Raw genomic sequence first — 27,857 nt, 5'->3', positions numbered from 1 at the left:
TCTATAATGGCTGGACCGGACGATCTTGGAGATCTTTTCCAACTTTAACGGCTCCACGAAAAAATGACTAAAAACCTCGAATTTCCCACCCACACCAGCCACCGGGCTTCAGTCCCCCCCCCCCCCCCCTTTTAATCTCAAGAGCTGAGGGGGGGCCGTCAGCGGACACTGCCGCCCCCAGCCCCTCACAGACCCCCACCACCCCTCAGGGCCCCTCAGACCGGCCGGAAGCAGCGCGCACGCGCACACAGACACGCGCACGCGCGCGCTCCCGAGCGGCGCCGCCGCCGCCGCCGCCGACGGCGGCCGCGAAGGTTCCGCCGCGGGCCGGGCCGGGCCGAGCCGTGCGCGGTGACGCAGGCGCTCGGCGCGCGCTGACGGGAGGGGAGGGGGGGGGGCGGGGGGGGGCGCGCGCGGCGGCCCCGATCCCAACATGGCGGCCGGGGGCGGCGGCGGCCGGGGGGGCAGCGCCCCGCGGTGGGGCGGCGGCGGCGGCGGCCGGGCGGTGGCGCAGGAGAAGCTGCCGGTGCATGTGAGTGCGGGGGCGATCCCGGGATTGTGTCCTCCCCCCCCCGCCCGTCCCGCCCCTGGGGCCTGTCCCGCTCCCGGGCCGCGGGGGGGGTGGCCCCGGTTCCTCCCCCCCCACCCTCCCGTTGCCGTGGGGAGCCCCTGCCCCCGTCCTCCGGTTTTCCCCCCTCCCCCCCCGCCCCTCTTCTCCTGCCCCCGGTACCGTGTCCCCGTCCACCCCCCCCAAGCCCTGTCCTCCCTCGGGACCGTGCCCCCCCCCCCCGCCCCGGGGCTGCCCCCCCCGCTCCCGGTGCTGTGTCGTGTCCCCCCCCGGGCCCGCTGTCCTACTCCAGTACCGTGCAGCCCTCCCTCCCTGGTCCCGTGGTGCTGCTGCCCCCTCTGGTACCGTGTGCCCCCCCCCTCCGGGGCTGTGGGGCTCCCCCCGGGGCTGTTCCCCCCCCTCCCCGGTGCCCTCAGCACCCTGGGGTGCCCCAGGGTTTGTCCCCCCCCCCCCAAAGGGCATCAGCCACGCTCCCTCCCTGCAGGTGGAGGACGCGCTCTCCTACCTGGACCAGGTGAAGATTCGCTTCGGCAGCGACCCCGCCACCTACAACGGCTTCCTGGAGATCATGAAAGAATTCAAAAGTCAGAGGTAAAGGCCAGGTCCCGCGCCCCGGGGCTGCCCCGTGGAGCTTCTTGGGCTTTACGGGGCTCTCTCTGCCTTTGCAGGGTTCCTCAGCCTTCCCACCATTTTAGAATTATAGAACCATTAAGGTTGGAAGATACCTTTGAAATCATCTGGTCCAACCATCAGCCCACTACCCGTATCACCCACTAAACCACGTCCAACCAATCTTTACCATCTCCTCAGACACGCAGGCCACCCTGCTGGCCCTGTTCCCCTGTAGGAGAAGGATGTCTGTCCACCCCAGTGTCGTGATTGTTTTCCAGAGCAGAAATACCCAGGAAAAGAAAAGTGTGGTTTTACTTCCCACTCTGAAACACAGGTCTGGAAAAAAAGGCTCCTAAGTGCAGAGCTGCGACCTACCAGCCCTCCAGGTGATGGCTGCCTTGCCCATTTACGTAACCTGCACACTCATATCTATCTCATCTCTGTGGACAACACTCCCAGGGTGAGGCTGCAGTGGATGGTGGTTGTTCCCTCTGCTTGGGTTAATTTCCAGGTCTGAAGTTCCCAAAGTTTGTTAAACACTGCATCTGTGAGAAGCCAGCTGCTTGATGTACCTCTGTAATTTTCTAGGCTTGACTCAGATTTCTGATCTAGACACAAGTAACAAACTATTCTCAATTTTAGCATTGACACACCTGGCGTAATCCGACGTGTTTCGCAGCTGTTCCATGAGCATCCTGACCTCATTGTAGGGTTCAATGCTTTCCTCCCTCTGGGATACAGAATAGAAATTCCAAAGAATGGGAAGTTAAGCATACAGTCACCGTTGGCTAGTCAGGTAGGTTACGGAGCTCATTGTTCTAAGTAAATCCTGATATATGTCTCACTATATGCATCTCTTACACAGTTGAGGCTTCGCAGATTTGCAAGTATTGCACATTGCTAAAGTTTTTACAGAGCTTTCAAAGTATGGTAATGGGTACAACATAAATTTGAATGTTTATTCTCAAAGCAGTTGTTAGTTTAGCTTGCACTAGAGCGATATTCCTGCACAAAGTGCCACTGCAACTCGAAATACTTCAGTCACGTTCGAAAACTGAAATTGTAATCGGCTTGAGCTGTTTTTATAGACTCTCGATGTGTGGTGTGTAGTGACGAATTAAAAAATCTGGAAGACTCGTACTTCCAGTGAGAAACTGAGAAATGTGTTTAGGCGGTAGGCAAAAAATGTGTCAGGTGTTGCCATGTGATTGGTACCATCCTGCAATGAAAGGCTTCTGCTGTAATGTAGGTGGATATGTATTGGCCTCTGCTTCTTTTTTGTTGTTGTGTGGTTGTGGAGGCTGAAACAGAGCTACCACCTGAATTTCACTGATAAACATGTGGTTTAACTCTAATTAGTAGCAGTAGATATCTTTTAGATCTCAGTTCCCTCAGATCTCTCTGTTGCTGAGAAATTCAGCGTCTTTGAGCTTTACATTTTATTATGTTTCTTAAAACTGACAGTTCCTCTGGAGTAGAACAGCGGTACCAGAAACCGCAGCGCACATGATTTGGTACACCCTCTCAAGGGTAGTGGATAATGCAGTGACACAGTCAAAAAGCAGCAGTGAGTCAGATGGTTTGTAAGCCAGATACGGCTTATGGGAATTTTTTTGTTTTTAAACTCATGGTGTTAATAACGTAGGTAAGGGAATTTATTGGCTAATTAAATCTTTTTTCTTATTTCTTCACGTGATAATCTTTTCTAGCTAAACACTGAAAATAGCGATGCTAGATTGTAGTTGAACTTGCACCTGTGTTGCTGTACAAATCACTGTCTTGTATGTTTTATACCACTAGGTGCCCTCAGAGCCTGTTCCCAGCGCTGTCCCTGGCAGCGGGCTGTTGTTGCATTACTCTCAGGAGAATTCGCACAACCACAGTGACTGTTCCGAGGAGTTTAGGCAACAGCTTCCGTACAAAGAAGATAAATCCCAGATTCCTTTGGAGTCTGATTCTGTAGAGTTCAATAATGCTATTAGCTATGTGAATAAGATCAAAACACGCTTCCTGGACCACCCAGAAATTTACAGATCCTTTTTAGAAATTCTTCATACTTACCAGGTAAAAAGCCTTCTGCGTTAAGATATTGTGGGTGTGCAGTGTGGCTGGTTGAATAGTTGTTGTGGAATGAAACGTCAGCCTGTTGAACAGTTCCCAAGCTGTTGTCCAACAACTGCCTCATAGATATTTACATGATGAAATGACAGAAGTGTGAAAATTGTAGAACTTTCTGGGCTCTGTGGTGTAAAGGAGTTGTATCTGCTTCTGTCTTCGCTAACCTTCAGTTGATGTAATGATATCCTGTGTGACAGGATGCACTGTAAGAACCCTGGGCTGTCTGATAGTTATATCAAGTTTGCGTTGCCTAGGGCTTTTGGCTGTTGTGGAGTTGTCAGTTTTTCTGGCATTGTATGTTTTTGTGTCTAACATCTGTGTATATCTTTGCAGAAAGAACAGCTGAACACTAAAGGTCGACCCTTTCGAGGCATGTCAGAGGAAGAAGTGTTTACTGAAGTAGCAAATCTGTTCAGGGGACAGGAGGATCTGCTCTCTGAGTTTGGACAGTTTCTTCCGGAGGCTAAGAGGTCTTTGGTATGTGTATGCTTGGAACAAGACAGATTATTGAATACTGCCTGTTTGTATGTGGAATATGTTATGGAAAAACATACAGTCAGTAGATGAAATTTGCTTCTCTTCACTGTCTGGAATTTCACAAAGCAGGTCACTGAACTACATGCTCTCTGGTCGGATAAACCAGATTCTTTATTTGCACGGACTGAGGAGAGAGCACTGAAATGAGTATTTATTTTCTTCAGTTCACAGGAAATGGACCATGTGAAGTGAACAGTGTCCAGAAAACTGAGCATGAAAAGAATCTTGAACACAGCAAAAAACGATCCAGACCACTGCTATTGCGTCCTGTTTCTGGCCCAGCAAAGGTATCTTTTGCAAGCGAAACTTAGAGTAGCCTGGTATTACTCATTGTGTTTATATAATTCCTTAGATAAAGTTGTAATGAGTGGTGTCTTTGAGGTACGTAGGTGTTAGGTATGAGAAAATATTCAAAGCTATTTTAAAAATACTAATCTGCTGCAGCAAAAGAGGATGCTTAAAATATGCTCTAATGTATGCAGTACCATGTTGAATACTAAATATCAGGACCTCGTGTACAAAGTATTGGCCCTGGAAAGGGCCAATTCATCATTTTTACAAGCGAATCGTTCTTTGGAATTCTTCCTGAAGTGATCCATTTTGTGTGTGTTTTCTTCTCCTTTGTTTAGGGAGTCATTTGATAGAGGTTGCTCTGGAGGACTTGACATAGCAATGCTAGATCACTGTTTGGGAAATACTGAGTTTCAGCCTTTGCTGAGAGTTGTTACATGTCCGCAAAGTGGAATTTGATAGTATTTGAGTGACAACATGTTAAGTAAAACTGTTTGTTCTTTTAACAGAAGAAAATGAAACTGCGAGGTACCAAAGATCTGTCAGTAGCAACAGTGGGAAAATATGGAACACTGCAAGAGTTTTCATTCTTTGACAAGGTCAGTATTTGGCCTGTTCTCCCATCTGTGGACTAATTTTCAACCATTTATGTGGTTATTAATTTAATTGGTTCATTTTGTATACAGTTTGTTTGTCAGCACTTAGCAATTGCCTGACTTTGGATGGCAGAGAGACCAAGAAAAAAGAAAAAGATGGTTTTGGAAGAGGAATGGAAACTCATCATTAACCTTTTCCTGAATGCTTGTCTCTGACGGACACGTTTTTCTCTGCTTTTCAGTGATATTTCCTCATAGTAACCAAATGTATTTACTAAATTATTGTATGAAACTGGGACTTTTGGGGCAAGTTCTCTTTCTGTATTGTGGTGCAGATAGAGGTTTGCCACCATACCCATGGTTCAGAGTACTTTGGAATATGAACACTAAATAAAAATGACATTCAGGCTGTCTGATCATTTCTCTCCAAACTGTTCTTAGGTGCGTAGGGTGCTAAAGAGCCAGGAAGTCTATGAAAACTTTCTCCGTTGCATTGCTCTCTTCAACCAGGAGTTGGTCTCTGGCTCTGAGCTGCTCCAACTAGTTACACCATTTCTAGGGTAAGTTACTGATTGCCATCTCTGCTGTGTTGTACTTTTGTAGGCCTTGCTCTGTTAATTTTTTGTGGGCACTGTGAACTTTGTTACTGAAGCTTTGGATTTAACTTCAGAAATACCTTCCAGGTAGCATGCCAGACACTGGAAGCTAATCCATAAAGAGGAATAATAAAATCCACATCTTAACGTATCTACACAGCTCTTGAGCATTTCGGGGAGGATATTTTCTGCTGTTTGTACATCCATTTGAAAGCCTTATGAGCAGCAGACTACCTGATGCTATGCTAAACTAATGGGGGCAGAGAATCTCCTGTATTCTGGAGTGTGGTTTCTGTTCACATTCCCTGTTCTAATCTCCCACTGTAAAATACAGGTATAAACATGGAATCTCGGAACAGAGCTGTGAAAAAGATAAATCGTTCTACCTCTTTGTTGCGAGTCTCCTGTGCTGTTTGGCTTCCAACAGAAGAGGGAGTCACATACCAAGGAATGCTGACTCCTTAGTCAGTTAAGGGTAGTGTTGGTGAAGCTGTGAAGAGAAATTCTCTTTCTGCCTTAAGTCTAAAAGAACATAAAGCATTTCAGAAGGAAAGATAACAGAGGTGAAATGTTGGCGAAGGATTTCTCACCACAGTACTAAATTTGTTTGGGTCTTCACCCTCACTTTTATGACATGCATTAGCCACCCTAAAACTGTCAGAATGAAATAACCTAGCTTATGCTTACTTGTGTTTCTGAAGGAAATTCCCAGAACTGTTTGCACAGTTCAAGTCCTTTCTGGGTGTGAAAGAGCTTTCATTTGCTTCTCCACTGAGTGACCGATCTGGGGATGGAATGAGTCGGGAAATTGATTATGCTTCCTGCAAGCGCATTGGATCAAGTTACCGTGCTCTTCCAAAAACCTATCAGCAGCCAAAGTGCAGTGGAAGAACAGCCATTTGCAAGGAGGTATTTGGGGATCAACCTATTCAATCCCTGTACACACATTGTACTTAGGTAACTTGAAGTAGAGTAGTTAGTGCTACAGCTTCTACGCATGGATTCCTCTCTCTAACACTGACTAGTCACCTTTAATCTTGCATCAGTTATTCATCCAATTCATTGAAATAAGAGTATCCACATTCAGCTTACTAATTTTGTCTAAACATATCTCAAAGCACTTCTTTCAGTTTAATCTCTTCTAAGTCTGTGTGCATACACAAAATTATTCGTACAGAAAAGAACATTAAATAGAATGAAATTAATTTTCTAGCAGTGGACCCTAACTTTTAAAAACAATGTTTCTCCTGAAAGAGCACTGTTAGCAAGTGTCACAGGCACTGTTGTCACTGAGAATAGGCATATGCAGCATAAGTAGGTGCTCCCACCTTTTCCTGTTGTTGGCAACTCCGCTTTCTTTACTTACAGTTGTGGATTAATGCAGAGTGATCTCTGTGCTCTGTGAGATGATCGTGAAGGTGCTTTTGAACTTTGACACATTTCTACACAGACCTCTAATCATCTGAGGAGCACTCATGACAGTGTTAACTAGGCTGAAAATTCCAGTAGAAACTCAGGGAAGAACTCTGCAAGAATAAAACAGTAAAGTATCAGCCCCCTGAGAACAGCGCTGGGCTCATAAGGCTCTGTTCAATGTCATGTCTGTACTGCTGCAGGTGTTAAACGATACCTGGGTTTCATTCCCATCCTGGTCTGAAGACTCAACTTTTGTCAGCTCCAAGAAGACTCCTTATGAGGAACAGTTGCACCGCTGTGAAGACGAGCGTTTTGAGGTACCTCTGCTACTCAGCTTCCTTTCCGCTTGTCTTTTTCCTCAGAAAGCAAAACTTCTAGCCATGAGGATTTTGACTGAACTATTTGGTGGCCAAATACTGGAAGTTCAGTTAGTATTTGTTGATTTGAGTTAGAGTTTGGTGTTTTCCACTTGCTTGAAGTCTAATAGTTCTTTTTAGGCATAGATCCAGTTCCGAAAAGCTTGTTATCTTTGGGAGAACTAGTATAGGTATATTTCCTAGTGGGAAACCTTGATGATGATTCTTAGCTCCACCCAGCAGGCAACAGACCTGAGCACTGCTCGTCTCCATTTTCCTGCTATGCATGTTTTTAACACTGTCTTTTTTGAACTCTTTCTTAACAGTTGGATGTTGTCTTGGAGACCAATTTAGCTACAATACGTGTGCTGGAAAGCGTGCAGAAAAAGCTTTCTCGACTGACTCAAGAGGATCAAGAAAAATTTCGACTTGATGACTGCTTGGGAGGAACATCAGAAGTGATCCAGCGCAGGGCCATCTATCGCATCTATGGTGACAAAGCACCAGAGATCATTGAAAGCCTTAAGAAAAACCCAGTTACTGCAGTTCCTGTTGTTCTTAAGAGGTAATTGCTGTTCTGCCATGTTCATCTGGGATCTCTAAGAAATTGATACAGGATTGTAAAGGTTTTTTTTTTTTTTGATTGTTTGTTTCCAAAAATAAGTGACTTGGTTTTCACTTCCTTAGATTACAATAAAGGACAGAAATAGGAAATAAAGTAGGCTTTTGTTTGAAGTGACAAGTATTTTTAGCAGATTCTTAAAAGTAGGTAAAAATGTTTTGTTAGCTTATTGAAAATGCTCCTGTCTGTATTTCATGCTCCTTATCAGACTGTGCTTATAGGAAAAACACATTTTTTAGTTAGATTTGGGAGTGAACTGTTTTTGAGTTGTAAGTCCTGCTTACTTCTCTTTATTTCTGAGTACTTCATCCATCTCTTTTTTTAATAAAAAAAAAAACAGTTTCTTTGTAATGCTGAAAGGTGTTATGAGATGATCTCCAGTTAAACAGTTAAGGTGTTGGAAACAGTTGTGGATTTCTAGACTTCCTCCTAAGCATTTTTTAAACCATTGTCTTCTGTAGACCCTGTTAGAGAGGAAAACCTATCTCCAGTGATGGTGCATGTTTATTTATTTACGGCTCCTAGGAATGCTGAAAAGTTTTTGGTGCATCACAATTAGCTACTTTAAAAATGCTTTGTGTGCATTTCTGTGGTTGTCTTTTCAAACTGAAGTAGAGTGCATGTTTGTGCAGGTTGAAAGCAAAAGAGGAGGAGTGGCGGGAGGCCCAGCAGGGCTTCAACAAAATTTGGCGGGAGCAGTATGAGAAGGCCTACCTGAAGTCTCTTGACCACCAGGCCGTCAACTTCAAACAAAATGACACCAAAGCTTTGCGTTCCAAGAGCTTGCTGAATGAAATTGAGAGTGTCTATGATGAGGTGTGTATGCTAGCAAATAATGCATCCTATTTGTCCTTCATTTATATATTATCTAAAGGTTTACCTCACTCCTGGGACCTTCTTGAAGGTAGTGCTTGGAAGAGTTCTCAGTCAAAAATGACTGTCCTAAGCATAGCGTTAATATGGGCTTATTTCTTCTGGCAGGAATGGCTCTTGAGCATGGAATGGAAGGATCTTTACCTATTTGTCTCTTGATTACAGCATCAGGAGCAGCATTCAGAGGGGAGAAGTTCATCCACAAATGAGCCTCATCTTATCTTTATCTACGAAGACAAGCAGATTTTGGAAGATGCAGCGTCTCTTATCAGCTATTATGTAAAACGGCAGCCTACTATCCAAAAGGAGGATCAAGCAACCATTCGGCAGATAGTGCACCACTTCATACCTGAGCTGTTTTTCTCTCAGCCTCCTGAACACAATATTTCTGAAGAATCAACAGATGAAGACAGAGAGAACCATCAGGGGCAGAATCTGGATACTCCTGAGCTACGGAAAAAACATATGCCTGGGCCTCCAAGCAGTCCTTTGGAGGCAAAAGCAACCTTCTGTGATGTTACAGCTGCTGAGCCCCACAACACTCTGGATGATGTTTACAGTCTGTTCTTTGTCAATAATAATTGGTATTTCTTCCTCCGCCTTCATCAGACTCTGTGCTCGAGGCTCCTAAAGATTTATCGTCAAGCTCAGAAGCAGCTTCTAGAATATCGGACAGAAAAAGAGAGAGAGAAACTCCTTTGTGAGGGGAGAAAAGAAAAGACCAATGATCCAGCCATGGAACTAAGACTGAAGCAACCAAGTAAGAGTAATCTGGGACATAGTCTGTTCTTAATGTTCTGGTTGTTAGTACTTGACTGTTTATATCTGGGTAGCTAAGACTAGCAGGCAAGTTTGTAAGGAATGTAGAGGTACAAATCTCGACTGTATTTGCAATTCATGCATGCAGCTGATTTAACAGGATAGCGAGTTCGTCATTTATCCTTTGAGGGCTTTCATGCATAGTTCATAGAGACTTCCTGCAAGCCCCCTGTTGTCAGGTGCTCTGAAGTGTCTTGTATTCATCTGTGACTTTGATTAAAATGTGAGTGGCTCCACAATGAAATAGTTAACCACACAAGGTAGTCATGGAAGAGCATGAGGAAAAACTGTTAGTCTCCCAGCACTCCTTCCAGAGACTTCTGTGTAAACATGTTCCCAGTACTGAATGTCTTGTTTCGTGAGCAGTGTTGTCCTGTACATCTCCTGACTTCACTCTACTACTTTCATGTAGTAAGTGACTGCTCTTTTCCCCTGTCCAGGTGAGGTGGAACTGGAGGAGTACTATCCTGCCTTCCTGGATATGGTGAGGAGTCTGCTGGATGGGAACATCGACCCAACACAGTACGAGGACACACTGAGGGAGATGTTCACTATCCATGCCTATATTGGCTTTACTATGGACAAACTAGTGCAGAATATTGTCCGCCAGGTAACTAGTTTGCTGCTGTCCTATAGACAAATAGGTTTCTCACATTACCCTGTACTACATAAACTCAGAAAATGTTGAGCAAATTCATAGAAAACTTACGTTTGTAGTGGAAAGGGCCTAATAGAAGTTCAGTGAGATAGTTCAGCATCACCTACAGCACAGGGATCACCTCAGGGGATTGATTCTTCCTGGCCTTAAGTTCCATTTTTTTTCAAAATTCTGCCATTTCCAACATGTATCTAAGGCAAAAGAAAGGCTCGGTCCATTCTACTAAATATCTGTCTTCTAGTTGTAGTTTTGGTACAGTTAAGGTACATCAGCCCCTGCTCTTCTCTGTTCCTTGCATGGCAAAGTAATGAAAAGGAGAGCGAAGGGTGCAAAGTCTCTGAAGTTAAAACTTTGGTACTTTGTCTGAGGTGTGATGCTGTGCTGAGTTTTGCAATCCTTTCGTAATACACTAGAGTAAACTCTTGGCCCAGACTTGCTGACTGAATTCCCCCTTTTTTAATGGAAGCTTCACCATCTAGTGAGCGATGACATCTGCTTGAAGGTTGTTGAGCTCTACTTAAACGAAAGGAAGCGAGGTGCTGCTGGAGGTAACTTATCCTCTCGGTGTGTCCGGGCAGCAAAGGAGACCAGCTATCAATGGAAGGCTGAACGTTGCATGGCAGATGAGAATTGTTTCAAGGTAAGAATTTGCTGCCAGGGAACTTCATAAAGTGGCTGTAGCTCTTCACCTTGGAGAAGTGATTTTGGAAGCTCCAAGGCCACAGTGTTGAGTGAAGGCAATATGGAGAAGAAGGTTCCAATGCCACCACAGACAGTGAAGTGGTGTATTGGCTCACTGAAAAGCCCTGTTGCTTACTCCTCTCCTGTTGTCATATTTATTGTCCAAATGACTTGTGACTATCCAGAGTTTTATTGTGGACCCATGTGGCCAATACCTCATGCCTGTCACTTTATTATAGGTAATGTTTCTGCAGCGGAAAGGGCAGGTGATCATGACCATTGAGCTTCTGGATACAGAAGAAACCCAAACAGAAGATCCCGTGGAGGTCCAGGTAATATTACAGTGATTGTGGAGTCTGTTGTACGACTGACAAAGCAGATGCTAAGAATGCTTTCCTGCCTTCTTGTTCCAAAATGTGAGATATGGCCAGAAGGATAAGCTTACCTAGGAGGTTGGAAGATTATATGTGGGGCTGTAGTCATTGACAGGAGTGTGCACGTTAACAAAACAGTTTCAACATAAATCAGCTTGGGGTTGACTGAGATACCAGCATCTTCATAAAAAGCAGCTTGGAAGTAAAGTAGTTCTTTGCAGCAGTGTTAGTCCTGATGAGAGAAATCTGACTTGAAATTGTTCTCTCTCGCGTAGCACCTTGCGAACTACATGGAGCAGTATGTTGGGGTAGAAGGAGCTCCAAACAACCAGAATGATGGCTTCTTACTGAAACCAGTCTTTCTGCAAAGGTGAGCTCCCTCCCTCCTCAGTCACACCTGCAGCAGCTGGTACTACTTCCTCTAAACATGTGGCAGTGATTTTGGGTGATGCACTTAAGGGAATGGAAAACTAAGTGTGACAAATGTTTCAGAATTTTTTCTATTTTTTTTAGAAACCTAAAAAAATTTCGCAAGTGGCAATGTAAGCAAGTGAGAGCTCTGCGGAGTGAAGTGAAGAGTTCCTGGAAGAGACTGATTGGGGTAGAAAGCGCCTGCAATGTGGACTGCCGTTTTAAGCTCAACACCCACAAAATGATGTTCATCATGAACTCAGAGGATTACATGTACAGGCGGGGAGCTCTCTGCCGAGCCAAGCAGGTACATCTATTACTCTCTCTGCACTTCAGCCAAAAGACAGATACCAGTAAGAGATCTTGTGACTGAATTCCTGCAAGCTGCACCCAGAAGTTACTTCTCTGTGTTGAATGAAACAGGGAGGAGAGATGGTAGATTCTGTGTGCTTTGGTTTAGTTTAGTAGTCTTTACCATGCAAATTTTAAGGGCGAGTGACAAACATTAAGAAATGAAGATCTTTAAAGGCAGGGATGCAGTTTTCTGTTTTACTGTTTGTGTTGTGTTGTAAAGCATGCACATCTTGGACATTCAAAGAGGTGAAGGCTTTGACCTCTTGGTGATCTTTACTGTCCTGTTTTCAGGTACAGCCAATGGTGCTGTTAAAGCACCACCAGCAGTTTGAAGAATGGCACAACAGGTGGCTAGAAGAGAACGTGACCATGGAAGCAGTTGATGTAGTTCAAGACTGGCTAATGGGAGATGAAGATGAGGAGATGGTGCCCTGTAAAACAACTTGCGAGACAGTGAATGTCCATGGGGTCCCGGTGAACAGATACAGAGTTCAGTACAGTCGCCGTCCAGCTTCACCTTGAGGAGACTTGTGCCTGGGACCAAGACAAGTAGGAGCGTTGCTGATGAAACACATTTACTCTGAGAATAGTGGTGGGAATGCAATGTATGTATTAATGATATTTATCCAAACAGCATTTTACTTTGGATTATGATGTATTTTCCATATGGCATAGACTTGTCTCCTTGCAGCGTAATCCTCCAGTCATTATGAAGAGACTTAACAGCTTTATGGGAAGAGGGCTCTTGGCATTGCCACACACTTTTTAGTAGTTTCATAGCTTTAGGCCACTGCTGACCAGCCAACATAGGAGGGCTGAACGAGGGGGGTCAGGCTCTTGGCAAACCACCACTAGTGGCTTCGTTGGAGAGATGGAGTTGGCTGGTGCTTGAGCAGATGCTGGCAGCTGCTTCCACTTTGAAAGGTTTAATGTTCCCTATCTTCCTGAATTTGTGCTGTCTTGGAGCCTGCAGAACTCTTCAGTGTAACCTCCAAGTGCCGGTGTGGCTGAGAGCACCTGGCACAGGTTGCCAGCCTTGTTGCAGACTGCTTCGTTATCTGTGTGTACTGATAAGGCAACGATTGCAGTATTCGTCACTGATGCTCTGGTGAGAAAACGCCAAAACTGAGACAAGGGTGTGCTAAACACTCTAACTCTCGCTCATCAACTGTGTATTTTGGAGCACGAACTAAGGGGGAAGAAACTCTGTAACCTGCAGTGCTAGGCAAGAGCAGCTGGCGGCACAGGACAGCCAAGGCCCATCGTCACCTACCTGGCTGCAGGTGCTGCACCAGATCCCGTGTCGTTGCTTCGTGAACGTATGACCTGCTGCAGACTCTGCCTTTCACATCTGGAGCTGCTTGGAGCGTGTGCGTGGGAAGGAATACCCATTGCGAGGTCTGGTCTGGTTTTGGGGTTGGGTTTTTTTTTGGATTTTGCATGCTGATTGGCAGCCTCTGGAGACTGCATTCTCAGGCGCTTCGCTTTTCTTGTGCATGCCCGGACTCCGTGGTTCTGCTGGGTTGTACCACTTAAATACATCGGTAGATGGAGCGCTTGCAGCACAGTAAGCGCGCTGGATCTGAGGTTTGTCCCAGATATTCTGCTGTTTCTGCTAGGTCAGCACAGATGATGTATTTGCAGTGACACATGGAAATCTGTGATGGGGAGGATTAGATCCAGCCGCAACCATTATAGACGAACTTTTCCACTGAACCATCTGTACTTTGAAGCCTTTTTGAAAAGAAGCAAAACAAAAAGTACCTTGAACCGTGCAGAACACTATGTCAATTATCTGACTAAATCTATTGAAAAAATCAAGAAAATTCAGTCGTGTCTGTCCTGCAACCCCGTTGTGACTTTGCTCTTGTTTCGCAAAGGCAAGCACACTATCATGGAGTGTATTACAAACATAATGTCTTGAGGCAGGTCCGTCCTCCTTTCAGCTCGGCTTCCAACTTTCCCTAGCTTTTGGGGGAGTAACGCCCCACCTGGATATTTTTTGTGGCTTTGATTTTTATGTTAAAATTTCTGCCAGACCTGAGTAGCAGCCTGTAGGATTTCTCCTGAGTTATTTCCACTGTACGGCATTTGGTTTTGCAATTGTCTCACTTGACAGTAGAAAAATTGGCCTTTGGGGTACATTTAATAGAAAACTGTACCGACTCTTTTGTCTTTTTTGCAAAATAATCTGTGGGAGGGAAGGAGGGAGACCAGTCTCTGGCATTCGTGGCCACTTGCACAACTATTGCCAGTGGAGCACTATTCATCAAAAACTCGTGTTCTCGTTGTCCGAGTCTCTGTTAAATTTTGGTTACGGAAATGATCTGGAGGTTCTTCCCCTGCTCTTGTTGCAGTAAGTGATAAAAGCCACTGAGGGTGTAGCTATGGGAGAGCTGGGTGGAGAGGGGGGACAAGCCCAGTGCAAAGCACAGTCTCCCCTTTTGCTGCCAGACAGCTCAACAAAATACACCTCAGTCCTGTTCACCTCTCTGCTGTCTTCCAGTGGAGATGACAACTGTGCCAAATTTTATGGTTTTATGATACAGAAAATGTTTACTAGACAGTAGGTTGCAACTTGTGGCTTAAAATGCATTTGATTCCAGGTGTCCCACAGTGTAGGAGGGTAACACACCTGTGCGCCATCCTGTTCCATCTCTCCATTTTTAAGTGTACTTCAGGTATTTTTAAGCATCCTTATTTTGTAAACCTTAATTTATAATCTGAACAGATGAAGACAGACTGTGGCCCTTTACAGTGCTATTGTCTTAAAAATGATAGTAGCAAACGATGTGAAATGATGGAATAGGGGGCAGTGCAGGTTTGAGAGTGGCTTGCTAACGTCTGAGAGTTTAAGCTCAACTGTTGTGTATCTGCTAGCACGACCTTGATTCAAGAGTTTGTTCTTCCATTTTTTTGAAGGATCTTTGCTTTTGGGCTTGTAATTGCTTTGCCAGCTCTTTGAATGTAGTTTTTTTATATTTATTTGCACATTCAAGTAAAATAAAATATTGATTTTAAAAGTCTGCAGGTCTCACTGTTTTAAGTTTGTTTAAAATTAATTTAAACATTCTGACAACTCCCAGAAGTGATGGTTGTGCACCTGAAACTGAATTTTAAATGATAGAAAAATGCAATTGAAAAGTTGGATGAAGCTCCCTTCGAGCAGTTGCAGGGAGGCTGCAGAATGTAATGATTCTGATGTGTGCCAACTCGCTTCCACGGGAGAGCAGGCAGCAAATCTTTAAACTTACCTCCAGTGGTACATTAGACCACTACCTAACGTAAAAGGGAAACAAGTTTCCTGGAAAAGGCTTGCACTAGGAGATCCCATGCAGGAAGATGGTGCCTGTGGCTCTGTACTTAGGTGTGTGCTGCCAAGACCTCTTGGAGCAAAGGCCCGTGTCTGGATGAGAGCAGAGAGGTCCATGAGGTGGCACAGTTGCTCCATGTGGAGATAGGTATCAAAAGAAGACATTGTATAGTGCCAGCCGAGCGTATCTTTTCGCAGATTGGTTTATTTCTAGCAGCACCTTTGCCTTGAGAGGTGTGGCGCAAAAATGTGGTCCAGGCCTGGCCCCCAAGTACTCGCACGCTAAATACAACAGACGTTCAAGAAAGTGACTGATTCCAGTTCCGAAATCTATAAGCACATCTGCTCCAGGTTAAGACAATACAACTGCAACCATGAAAATTACCCCCACCCCGCCTTTCCCTCAACCTCCCCAAATTCCTGGGTAATAACATGTTTAACTGTTTTCCCTGTGAGCTCTGCACAACAACTGAATGTGTAGATTTTGCAAATTAAGCTGTCGTGATGTGACCCAGATCTGATAGGAGTTTCCTTTACATCATTCTCAACACTTCCGTTGCCATAACAAAAGGCAACTCTCCTTTCTGTGCAGCGTATTACTCGCTCACAGGGAAACAACTGTTGTTCTCCTAATAACATTCCTCTGCTGCATAAATTGTATGAAATAATTTGATGAAAATGATGGTAATGGCGTCTCAGAGGACACAGTACACTTTACACAAGAGTCTCCTCTTAGAGACCTTGGACTCCTCACAAAGAACGTTCCCCGTGCTCTAGGGGAGGCGAAAGGCCCTGTGGAGGGACAGCCAGAGCTGACATCACCCAAAAGCAGTTGGAGATCTCGGCAAGTGGACGGTCATTTGGCAATGACAGACAGCTTAAAATATCTTTCAGGTTTGCAGGATGGAGTAAGAGCTAATGATTTTATAAATTAAATTAAGAATTGCTAAAGGGAATACCCAAACGCAGTATTTAGTATTTCAGGACTTTTTTTTCCATGTTACTGTATCACGGTGATGCACAGAGAGAGAGGGGGCTGAAAACAAGTGACAGGTATCCTAGAAGTGTGTGTGTGTAAACACGAGTTAAGGTTTTATTCATGCTTTAGCCATTCCTCTGGATTAGAACCTAGCTACCCTAAAGAAACCAGAGGCAACCTCTTTCTTCCACTCATCAAAATTTAAGACTAAATTAAAGTCTAGCAATGCTAATCCATACCTGTTCTAAAGGATGAATCGAAGGCCAGTGCTTAAAAGGGATGGTGGCTGTATCAGGCAGGGTAGCCCTCACTCCAGTGTCAATAACTTACTGAGAAAAGTCCAAAAGAAACTATTGCAGGACATCTAGTGAGTCAGAGTGATGCTAATAAACTCCAGCCATTCCTGAATAATAACTTCGTGTGGGCTTCTTACCCTCTGGAGTGAAAAGTGCAAGCAGAAGAGAAATTGTCAAAAACAGGAAAGTCTCCCAAAGAATATTGTACCAGCATAAAGCTTACAAAGTGGTGAGGAGAAAACAAACGAGAATGGAAGGGAAAAGCTATGGGTGGGATCCCAGTGGAAGAGAAGAGCAGGACAAGCAGAAGAGGGCCACAGATTCCCTGGAGCCAGGCAGCTCGCAGGGTGATGGTGTGAGACCCCACAAAATGAGAGGAGGACGAGCTGGAGAAGTCAGAAGTGCCCAGGGCATGAAGTCAGCCTGTAGGTGCCAGAGCCTGCAAAGGCAGATTTGGGATGTGGGTGATCCTGCTTAAAAGGCCCACCATTTCTATTTCAATAGTCGGTGGAAGTTTCTGTGCCTGGTGGTTCTGAGAAGTCTCAGATGCTTGCACACCCAGCGGCTGGGAAAGGCAGGGCCCGTACTGCACTCATGGAAAATGTGACATTGTGCTGACACTGGTGGAAATGCTCCGTGCTGCTGGCGCTAAGGCAGAGCCGCTGCCTCCACAGTCAGCTGCTCCTCGTGTCTGCAAAGCAAACGCGAGCTCAGCCTGGGGCAGGTATTAGCCGCACTAAGATGTCTTCTCACCTGTTGGCTTGCAGCTGAAGAACTCCCTGGAGCTCCTGGAACAGAGCAAAATGTAAGCCCCATTATGAAGATGCCATTTGCCTCCCAAAGTTTGTTCTTCCAGGCCTTAAAGATGTACGTCTGGGGCAGGGCAGGTCGTGTTTGTACCCTCCCTCAGAGCTTTAAAATCCCTAACCTGTTCTCCTTCCATCTTCAGGGTTCAGAGCCATGGAAGAAAAGCGTGCCTGCTCCCAGGAGATGGCCTATTGCACAACGAATAGCTTTAAAACCAAATTGTTACCCCACAGGGCAGGGATCACACAACTTAAAGAGATGTTAACAAGCCGTGACAAACCTCTGGCATTAGAATGGTCATGCAAGCTGTTCTGCATCTAAAGCAGTCACTAAAGATCACACAGCATCTGAAAAATGAAGGCTACGGCAAGGCATAACCTCTCTCTGCTCCACTCCAGAGACCTGGCCATAGGAAACGGGGCTGCGATTTGCACACTATCTGAACCTGATTATGTCTAATTTTTTGCATACAGAGCATGGAAAGGATCCTGGTTGAGGCATGGAAAATATGCGGCCACATGAGTCATTCTGTAATGGTTCATAAATCCTGAGAGAATCACAAAAGCAAAACATCTAACATTGCATCTTCCCTGTCCCTGCCAGTGGAACCCCACCTCTCGACACGCTCGGCACAAGGATGTGGGAATATGGTGAAAGCAAAGGAAATAGGATCATTTTCTCCTTGGAATAGAGGAATCTCATCAAACAGCAGCCAGGCTCAGATTTGCAGCCTTCACAGAAGAGGCCATTCATAAGCTGAGGAGAAAGAACTGAACTCCTCCTCAGGTTGCCAAACCAAATTTACAATTCTTACTGCCCAGGCTCCAGCTTCTGTCTTTACCTCCTTGCAGAGCCAGGCAGGGGACTGGAGAGCAACAGCCTAAAAAGCAGCAGCCTCTCAAGCTCCGACCTCCTGCCCACCCTCTGGATTACTGGGAAGCTTAATGGAGCTCATATGCAGATGATGGGAGAGTATTTGGGACTTCCCCAGTGACGTTATCAAGGCAGAGCAAGGAAGGGACTTACACTCTCAAAGTTAGAGGATGGGGGGACCAGCAAAGAATCTTGTTACAGTCCTAAAGGCTCAGGGAACATCTGCCAGTGCAAAGGGTCCTTCTTACAACTCTATGAGAGTCACCATCTCCATGCAAGCAGCAGGTATGTGGCAGCAGCATGCTGCTGCTCCAGGCTGCTAGCTAGTAAGGAGTGCTCTACTCTTTTAGGGATTCACTGGGTGGAGGCTGCACATCTCTAGGAAAAACACAGCTCTTGGGCAAGAGTGAGTGAAATTCACCATTATCTGCCCAACAGCAGAGGCTTCCTGTGGACCCTTGTCAGGCCCCTTTCCTGCTGGACGGAGCTGCTCTCCATTGTCCTGGGGATTTATCAGTGGAAGCAGCACGTCTCCGTCAGCCATGGGATCTTGCCACTTATCGCTTGGATGTTACGGCACCCCAGGCTGGCGCGTGCTAGTCCTGCTGCTTTCAAGTGCAAACAGATCCGACTCACGGGGCTTTTAATTAACCTCTGCAGCCAGCTCAAGAAGGAAGGTGCAGTTCATTTCCCTGTCTGCCCTGGAGGCATACAAATAAAGAAATAGAAGAACTCTGAAAGGCCCAGCCTGATCTGGGGACTGCAAGGCAGCCACTAAAAGCCCTGAACTGTCACAAAATGAGGCTGTAAGAGCCTTGTGTAATCCCGAGGAGCTTGGGAGGTTTGTTTGGATCTGCAGTTCTCCAGTACTTCATTTATGTTTATGTGAGGGGACGATGTCTTCCCAACTTGTTGAGTTAGTGTGGGAAAAGACCTGAAATATGTGGAGCCACTTGGAGTGGAAGGACGCTGGCTGCAGGAGCTCAGAGGCATTTCGATTCAGTTTACACGCTACATCAAATTCAAAGTGCGTCAGATGTGACATTTTTCATTTTCAGGAATATTCTGGAGCAGGAGGGAAGCCCAAAATGAGTCATTTGAGCTCTGACAATGAGACACAGCTCCCGTGGACCTGGATACGTGCATCCATCCTGGTCCCGCGGCTGCCACTGGAGCTACGTCTCTGCTTGGACTCAACAGACTGTAGGGATGTCGTGACAACCCCCATAGGCCTCCAGCTTCACAGGATAAGCCTGGTGCTTCCGTGCGTTAAGGACTGCGAGAAGGAAATGCGCAAGCACGGTCACTACACGACTGCCTTTCCCACACAGCTGTGAGCCCAGCAGCTCCCTGGTTGCCACACCAGAATGGAGACCTCCAGGAACGGACGGCTGTCACCCCGGCTCGTGCTCTGCTGTGCCTTCTGGGGACTCTGCCTGGCCTTTCCAGAATACGATGGTGAGTGCACATCTTCGGGTGAAAAATTGTTTCTTAAAGTACTGGATACTAGGTACCTTCTTAAGATCCCTGGAAACTCCTTTTTGTCATGTTATCACATGGGTGCACGCTCTAATTGAGATTGATGCATACTCGAATTAGAGCAGGAGGTGATAGAAGATGCTTACGAAAGGGAAAGAAACGGGGTGAATTGGATTCTTTTGACAGTTGGGCAGAGGAAGCACCGTGTTTCCCCAGGCCTGTTGATAATTGCACGCCATAGCAATTGTTTGTGAGCGGTGGGACACCACCGAACAGAGCAGTCGTGTAAGTTTTCAGTAAGGTCGCTGATGGTTATTCTTGCACACCTAACTCTGTGAGTTAGCTTTTTCTGCCCATCGCACAACATCTTACAGAATACTCTTACTGCAAGGGACCCCAGCATAAAATGCAAAACCTTAGTGTTTGGTGTAAGCATTGTGTATCCAGCCTGTTCTGCAAAGTGCTAGCATTCGCATGCAAGCAAGTAACAGACTGTGTTTGCACCGACAGATTACTCTCAGAACGCCACCAACGAGCAGGTAATGACACCAGAGATCACACCGTGTCCCCGAGCCATCCCAGGGGAAAAGATAACGATAAACAACATCACGTACCTGTTGATACACGAAGCCACCCGCTCTCAGCTGAATAGCGTGGTCACCGTGCGGCTCATCCCCTGCCTCTACACCCTCGTCTTCCTTGTGGGGCTGCCTTCAAACGGGCTGGCCCTGTGGGTCCTGGCTACCAGGGCTGAGAAGCTGACCTCCACTGTCTTCCTGATGAACTTGGCTGCAGCAGACCTGCTGCTCATCTTGGTGCTGCCCTTCAAGATTTTCTACTATTTCCTGGGGAACAACTGGCCCTTTGGGGAAGGCCTGTGCCGGGTCACCACGGCTTTCTTCTATGGGAACATGTACTGCTCAGTGCTGCTGCTCACGTGCATCAGTGTCGACCGGTATCTGGCTGTGGTGCATCCTTTCTTCTCCCGTTCTTTCCGCACCCCTGCCTTTGCTGCCTGTACCTGCGCTGCCATCTGGCTCTGTGCTGCTGCCCTCACCCTGCCCCTGACTCTGCAGCAGCAGTCGTATCCCCTGTACAGAGCAGACACCACCCTGTGCCACGACGTTCTCCCCAGGCACGAGGATGACGGGTATTATTTCTACTATTTCATCTGCCTCATTGCCTGCGCTTTCCTTGCTCCTCTGGTGGTGATGCTGTTCAGCTACTGCTCAGTATTGCGAGCCCTCCTGGACAACGGCAAGCGGTACTCCTACTCCATGAAGCTCACAGCTCTCGTGCTGTTCACACTCGTGGCCTTCTACACACCCAGCAACGTTCTCCTCCTCGTTCATTACTCCAGCTATCACTCCAAGCTGTACGGTAACCTGTATATCAGCTACATGGTGAGCCTGGCCATCAGCACCTTTAACAGCTGTGCTGACCCCTTCGTCTACTACTATGTTTCTGAAGATTTCCGGGATAAGGTGAGGAGGAGATTCTTCAATCACAGCAAAAAAACCACCACATCCTTAAAAACCTCCAAAGAAACTCTCCCTCAGAAAAGTTCCAAGGATTTGCTGGTATGAGCCTCCAGCCCAGCTCCCTGCTCCCAAGGCACTCACAACATACAGTGGGGATAAGACAAAGACAGTGAGTGCTGAGATTTCACAGGTTTCATCCAGAGCAGCAAGCAGTACGTCCTAGTAGGCAAGTCCTGGTAAGGAAGAGCCACGTTCTTCTGTCTGCATGGCTGAGACCAAATAAACCTAGGCCACAGCATTCCTTGAAAAGTGTGGAGTCCAGATAAGATGTGGAGTGCTGAACATGAATAGATCTGTTACTGGGACACTGCACCTAACTTCTCATCTGGTCTCATATTGCCAGGGATGCTTTTGCTAACACACCTCGGTCTGCTTCTCCTAACACACGTTGCAAGCTGGTTGCTATCTGCTTTCTATTTCCTTTTCTGCTACTGGCTTTCTTGCTGTCTTTGAACACATAGTCCTTTTACCTAAAACTGAAAAAGAACAGGCATTTAGCAAAATCAAATTTCTAAACATTCCAAAAGCACTAGGAGGTACCTATGTGGAATGTATTCTGAAATAAAATACTCCTCTGTCAGGAGAATGTACAGCACTAGCTTTTCTACCACTTACATTCTTGGCTTGACTAGTGAACAAAGGAACACCACCATGGTAATGCCAGCCCATTGTTGGTAATAAGTGTAAAAATCCTATTCATTCATCCTATGATGCTCGGCATCCATGATTGCTCTGAGGCAAAGACTGTATTATGTCTCTTGAAGGGAAACATTCAGGAAGGAATTGAGCAAACCCTCACTCTAGAAACTCATCACTGCTTTTGCTTAATGACACACGCAATCGAGACCTCACGTTTATGAAACCAAGCTTGTTGCTCAATCCTGGAGCATGTGGCAAATTTGACAAAATAGGGCCAGCTCATCTCTGGGAATAACCCAGTGAGGCACAAGGTAGAAAATGAGTGATCAACTTCCTTAGAGTTCCTGAATTCTTCAGTTTTATGGGTAAAGGCATGACTTCTGTGATCTATGATCAAACAAGCTTACAGCCTACAATGTGAATAAAGAGAGACAAACAGCATTGTTTTAAAATCAGTTTTTAATAAAATATTTATCATAATCTAAAACAAACCCTTTTCTGGACTCAGACTTGCTAAGATGTGTGTGAACAAAACAAAAATGATCATAGAACTGTTTGCGTTTACATGTACGTGCAGGGGTGAAATGCAGGTGAAAAACTAGAGCCCATCTCCTACGGGTGCAGCAGTGCACGTACAGAGAACGTGCCAGCTACTGAACACAGGAGATGTGGTGGAGCCAGGCTGCAAGCCAAGACTACTGTCACTCAGTCAGAAATAGCAAGTACTGCAAAAACGACAACAACAACAAAAACAACCAACAAACTGAGCTGAGGTTTTCCAAATAGATCATCTATCCACAATAATGAAAACCAGGTTACTCTGCATTAAATATCAATAATCAGTGTCAGCAAAGCAAGTGCTGTTGTTTCAGTGATGCTATTCAAACAAACTGAACATTCTTCCGATATTTGTTTCCTACTGAGGCTGATTAAGAAGGAGGGAAAGAGGCAAGGCCAAAACACTTGGACAAGAAAGGACAAGGGAACTATTGCTTTAAAATAAATACCATGGTAATGATTACTCTGCATAATGTACAGTTACAAATATATAAATATTAATTTCATTGAAAGGATTGCAAGCAAAAATCACTGATAACTAGCACTGCTGTAGCTATTCAGTAATGTAACTTGATGTATGTAGGAATTTGTGTCTTACAAACCCACCAGCACTTTTCTCCTTTTGCAGTGAGGGACCATCAGAGAAAGGAAAGGAGAAGCATCTCTGACAGAGGGAGGCATATGTCTCTAAGCCACAAACAATTCAAAGCCCAAAGAAGCAGAAGCTCTGCTTTTCTTGAGTAATACTGCGTCTGATATGGCTATGTTGTGTCAAGTGGTCCTCCTGGATCTAGCCCTAAGCGTTTGTGTATTACACGTAGGACTTCAAAGAAAGGAAGAAAAATAGGTATTATTTTTTTTTCCTGGATAAGAATTACTGATGATAACAAGAAACAGGAACAACCTGGGGACAGGGGAAAGCTATGGACCAGCAGCTGGGGTGGAGAGGAGGACAGAGACCTGCTCCATTACTACTGTAACAAGGGAGAAAAGGCAAACAGGTGTGTATTTGTAGGTTCCTTTATTTGATTCCTTAAATCAAATGACTGATTTTTAACTCTAGAAAGGAGCTAGTTTGGTGGCAGGAGTGAGGGGAGGCAGAGCTGCCAATATGTACCTAAGGAACGCAGGAAGAAGAGACGATGGACTAATGATTTCCCTGAAAGCTGTGAAGAAGCACCCAAGGTGATGTCAGGCTTTAGGGTACAGGAAGCCTGGCACATGACCTCACATGCAGCATCCCATTTAGAACTGCCTTTGCTGAAGGACACTGAGGCTGCTCTGCCTCTGCCTGCTAGGGGTCCAGGACTCTTTGTCAGTTCTTCTAGTGGTAAAACAGAAGCAAGACTCCCCTGCCTCAAACAGGTGAGTGCTCTGGCACCCAGAGAGCCCACAGACCAAAGCCATGATTGATAGGCTGGCACCAAGGAGAAATTTAGCTGGCAGTAATGGGGAGATGTTTGTATCTTGAATTAGTGGATTACATGTAACAGAGACTGAGGAAATTAAGGAAGTCATGTTTAATACTAAGCTGAATCTCCCTACCTTCATCTTCTTGTGCCCAGTGGTGACACTGTCTGACTGCCCATGGATCTATGAGAGGATCAAGCAATATGAAATTACTTAAAATATCTATCTACAAGCATTAAATGGATGAGACAGGGAAACTAAAGCCAGAAGGTGACAGAGGACAGGAGGCTGAAGAACCCTGAGCACAGGTCCCATCTCCTGTGGGAAGCCATTCACACAGACATTATCAGGGTGACCAAATGTCTCATTCTCCAGCCTTGAAGCATTAAACAGCTGAGGCTGGAACCAGCAAACAGCAGGGTTTGTATTGTGCAGCTTTGATATTTAGAAAAGGGGAAAAAAAAGAAACAACAAAACAACCTCTTGTTGCAGCTCATACTAGGTCTGTTATTTACCCAGGGAATAAATATTGACTCAGTCCTGTGTGTGTACACAATAGCTAGCATCTGCCAGGCCAGTTGCTTACAGGAGATGGAATTTAGTTTAAAGGCATTTATTTACCTGCCAGACAGGAATGCAGCCACCAGTGCTTCTGCTGTGCAGTGGGGACACAGTGAGGACGTGGTCTGTTCATACACACTGAAGAGACGTGGCAAAAAGCTCTGCTGAGAAGCAGTGGGTGCATATGGGCAACAGCCACGTCAAGATGCTGTGAGGAGAGCTCACAGCAGCCACGAAGGAAGGCTTGGTAACTTGCCAACAAAGCAGTTCTGAAATTTCTGAGAACTTCAAGACCCAGACCTTCATCGTGTCAGTTACATTCTGCATATATCTAGCCCCAGACAAAAAAGGACTGGAAACTACAAATGCCCAACTTCTGGGATACCTCCTGTTTTGTCCCCATGTAGACAGTTTTCTGGAATAAAATTGCTTTTATTCTGGAATGGAATGTCTATACTGGGATATATTCTTGTCAGGGTTCCTGTGTAAACAAGCCCTAAAAATGAATGGAGCTGGGCTTTTTCCTGTTTCCATTCACCAATAAACACCCTCAAAAGGAGTTTCCACCCCACTCTGGGTCCCTGTAACAATAGACGTGGGAAGATAAAATATTAACACTATTTTGCAACAGGCAATTGCATCTAACTCCTCCAAAGAGAACAATGCTGCTCCAGGCAGGAAGGGAAACCAAAAAGTCTTGGCTCATGCACTTTTGGAAACACAAAGCTTTTGTTTTTAGTTTTACCGCATTGCTTGGGGCAGGTCAGTCTAAGGGAGTCCAGTCTCTGTGACACCAGTGATTTGTACTGGCAAGCAGGCCCAGGGCCTATGCATAGATTACCATATCCAGAAAAAGAAATCATTGTATGGGAATGCTGGTGGGAGCAGGATAAAAGTGATTGGTGAAGTCAGGCGAGCATTTAAAAGGACTGCGCCTTGGGTCAGTTCATGTCAGGGTTACAAGGAGGAAAGGGGCTGCAGAGCTGAGAAGGCTGCAAGCAAACCTCATCAGCACATAGTGCAAAATGAAGAGGGCTCACCCACCAGATCCTGGTCACTGCTATGGCTAGCAAACTCCCCACCTGAAGCTTTTCAGCCCTGTCTGACAGTGGATTTGAGTTTTCTCTTGTGAAATGGACCTCCCAACATCTTTCCTGAACGTGGAGGCATTAGGGCAGTTTTTCCTCTTGTAGGACATAATTGTGGGTACAGTAGACTTACAGGCTAGAGAAGATGATTAGCCCCTTATGTCATAATTAGCAAAACATACTGATTTTTATTATAATAATTTGAGAGAAAACTCCTCAGCCATCCTTCCTCAAGCAGCAGTTCAGCTAAGCACGAGGCCTGGACTTAGCTTCTAAATGTAGCTAGGAAATGGCATTTGCAGTATCCTGATAATAGAGAAAACATTTTGAAAAGGTCTATAAGTTTGAATTCCAGCCCCTATTTTTCTCACCTAGAGGGCACAGTATATTGGCTTCCCATCCTTGGAAGTACTCCTAGGAGGATGCACAAAAGGCAGGAAAATTGACAGAAGAATAATGCTGAGTGTCCCCCTTAGCGCTCCAGATCCACCCCCGTGGGGCAGCAAAGCCTACAGTTCTGAGGGCATCAGGAAGTAGTCATCATTCGGTTTCTGTTCTGCAGCAGGTCGTCTGTTGGAACAAACTCATACAGGAGTTGATTCTGAGCCTCTTCTCTTTTTTTAAATTATATATTTCTGTTGAAAAGAAAACATAATGAAAAAAGTCACTTTCCCATTACATATCTTTGTGAAAGATCACTGAGGCTGGGCAGAGAAAAACTTAAAAGCTGCTAGGAATGGAGACATCCAGGCCATGAAGACTTGGATGCTGTCCCAGCGAGATCTTGTTCCTGGTGATTCCTTGCTAAAGAGGCTAGCAAGTCGCTTGTAAGAATGCCCATTTTGAGGAACTGAATACACTTGACCCAACATATGAATTAGTAAATTATAACTAATAAACCAGATTTACAATCCCCCACACTCTCCAGCTCACCATTCTACTGTGGTCACCGCTTCCTGAATCTTGTCCACTTTTAATGTGCTTGCTGTCGTCAGCTCTGCCACAATCTCAAAAGTGTCAGCTTCAGAGGCATAGGGGTCCGGGTCGTATTCATAGGAATAATATGACAGATCTGACTGTGGTGGAGGGCCTTCCTCTGCTGGAAAGGAAACCGTAGTCTCAGCTTTTGCTTTATCCAAAGAAACTGCATTTCAGCATCACATATTGCATCACAGAGAGAATTGGAATGACATTAGAGGGAAGGAATAGTAAGAAGAGAGACAAAACAGTAGCCAAATCAGTGTCTCACAGTGAAAAGGAGGCTACACATGTCGATAGTCCAGTGCATGCATGCTTAGATTCACATACAGGTAGAAAAGCTGCTGTAGATAGCAATTTTTGAGATCTCTTTCTGACGCTGTAAAAAATAAAAGGAATCAAAGTGCCAGGCAATTTGAAAAATCTCTAAATCTCATTCTGAAGTATCTAATTTTAGGCATTAACTGAGATGATTAAGTTAGGAACCAGTTCACCCTACAATCTATATAGAGTCAAAATAAAAGTCAGATATCTTTTGGAATACCGGATATCACAGATGTGTTACACTGCACTCTGAAAATACCTCATCTGTGATGTCACATATCTTACACCACACCCTGAAAATACTTCATCTTTCACTAAGTCATAAGCCGAGTAGTAGCTGAGATATGTCTGCTTCAGCACAGTCTCATACCACTGAGGAACTTCTAGCATTTAAGACAGGAACAGGCAGAAATGGATACTTCTCCCCCATGCATTCACTCCAGCCCATACTAAGACATGGGCAGGTCGCTCACACAATGCACATCCCTCTCAAAGTGGCTGTGCCTCCCAGTGGGTGACTGCCCACTGTCCAGAGGGTAAGACTGCAAGATAAAACTTCTAGGAATATCAATAGGTCCCTGTTTCCTAAGCTGTTCCCTGAGCCAGCTCAGCTGTTCATCTTGCCTGTTTGCTTTCTATATACACTGCTCTAATCCAAACCAAAGCAATCACTGAAACATAGTTGTTGCAGGGAGGAAAAGTCCCCCTCATAAAAGCTTGCTTTATTTAAGGAGAACACTTGTCAAGGCCTTTGAAAACATTTGTTCTCTAGAAATAAAATATCTGAAGGCTTCCCTGTTGCCTCCCACATCCTCCCAGCAACAGGCTCAGCCCTAGGCAAGGGAATGCTTGCCTGAAAGCAGAGTCAGTCTGTGTTCACTTCTTCTTGGCCTTCTCCATGTGAGAACCTGCCAGATCATGAAGTTGTTCTACGAATGGATGATTGCTGTCCACCAGGGACAGAATTAACATCACAGACCTCACTCTTCCTAGGAATGCAGGACTGGAGTCAAAGCAAAGATGAAAGGCCGACATTTCCTGTTGCATGCAAACCACTCCCCCATCTCCAAATGTTTGCGCCTAAGCCAATGTTTGCTGAACACCGATGGGGTGAAAGGAAAAGTGGCCC

General features: G+C 45.5%; 3 protein-coding genes across 8 annotated transcripts in view; 2 read left to right on the top strand and 1 right to left on the bottom strand.

The window, feature by feature from the left end:
- Positions 1 to 430: 430 nt before the first annotated feature.
- Positions 431 to 14,908, top strand: SIN3B (SIN3 transcription regulator family member B). Its single transcript, XM_035567772.2, has 19 exons — positions 431 to 532; positions 1,053 to 1,159; positions 1,823 to 1,976; positions 2,981 to 3,244; positions 3,632 to 3,775; positions 4,000 to 4,122; positions 4,636 to 4,725; positions 5,164 to 5,282; positions 6,020 to 6,227; positions 6,935 to 7,051; positions 7,417 to 7,655; positions 8,345 to 8,528; positions 8,751 to 9,345; positions 9,845 to 10,014; positions 10,529 to 10,702; positions 10,983 to 11,075; positions 11,393 to 11,487; positions 11,631 to 11,835; positions 12,174 to 14,908. The coding sequence occupies exons 1-19, from the start codon at positions 434 to 436 to the stop codon at positions 12,402 to 12,404; spliced, it is 3,411 nt and encodes a 1,136-aa protein (XP_035423665.1). The 5' UTR covers positions 431 to 433; the 3' UTR covers positions 12,405 to 14,908.
- Positions 14,909 to 19,495: 4,587 nt separating this feature from the next.
- Positions 19,496 to 21,215, top strand: F2RL3 (F2R like thrombin or trypsin receptor 3). The gene is made up of 2 exons (XM_035567771.1): positions 19,496 to 19,608; positions 20,140 to 21,215. The coding sequence occupies exons 1-2, from the start codon at positions 19,518 to 19,520 to the stop codon at positions 21,213 to 21,215; spliced, it is 1,167 nt and encodes a 388-aa protein (XP_035423664.1). The 5' UTR covers positions 19,496 to 19,517.
- Positions 21,216 to 21,732: 517 nt separating this feature from the next.
- The window catches only part of CPAMD8 (C3 and PZP like alpha-2-macroglobulin domain containing 8), a 54,044-nt gene continuing 47,919 nt past the window's right edge, over positions 21,733 to 27,857 (bottom strand). For 2 of the 6 annotated variants that reach the window (XM_050715669.1, XM_050715668.1), the window contains exons 42-43: positions 26,360 to 26,525; positions 21,733 to 26,061 (exon numbers count right to left, since the gene is read on the bottom strand). In XM_050715669.1, coding sequence (XP_050571626.1) covers position 26,061; positions 26,360 to 26,525 — 167 coding nt within the window. In that variant the 3' untranslated portion in view covers positions 21,733 to 26,060. Of the gene's footprint in view, positions 26,062 to 26,320; positions 26,526 to 27,857 lie in introns of those variants that run through there. The other 4 variants (XM_050715671.1, XM_050715670.1, XM_035567770.2 and 1 more) reach the window with 2 other exon arrangements.

The sequence above is a fragment of the Cygnus atratus genome, chromosome 26 (genome assembly GCF_013377495.2).
Source record: "Cygnus atratus isolate AKBS03 ecotype Queensland, Australia chromosome 26, CAtr_DNAZoo_HiC_assembly, whole genome shotgun sequence".
Lineage (NCBI taxonomy): Eukaryota > Metazoa > Chordata > Aves > Anseriformes > Anatidae > Cygnus > Cygnus atratus.
This window is presented reverse-complemented; position numbering and strand designations above follow the sequence as displayed.

Excerpts from the sequence above, each read along its gene's own strand:
- SIN3B (XM_035567772.2), top strand. The coding sequence starts at position 434 with ATGGCGGCCGGGGGCGGCGGCGGCCGGGGGGGCAGCGCCCCGCGGTGG. Across the intron at positions 533-1,052 it reads AGGAGAAGCTGCCGGTGCAT|GTGGAGGACGCGCTCTCCTA; the intron begins GTGAGTGCGGGG and ends CCCTCCCTGCAG. Across the intron at positions 1,160-1,822 it reads AAAGAATTCAAAAGTCAGAG|CATTGACACACCTGGCGTAA; the intron begins GTAAAGGCCAGG and ends TCTCAATTTTAG.
- F2RL3 (XM_035567771.1), top strand. The coding sequence starts at position 19,518 with ATGGAGACCTCCAGGAACGGACGGCTGTCACCCCGGCTCGTGCTCTGC. Across the intron at positions 19,609-20,139 it reads GGCCTTTCCAGAATACGATG|ATTACTCTCAGAACGCCACC; the intron begins GTGAGTGCACAT and ends TTGCACCGACAG.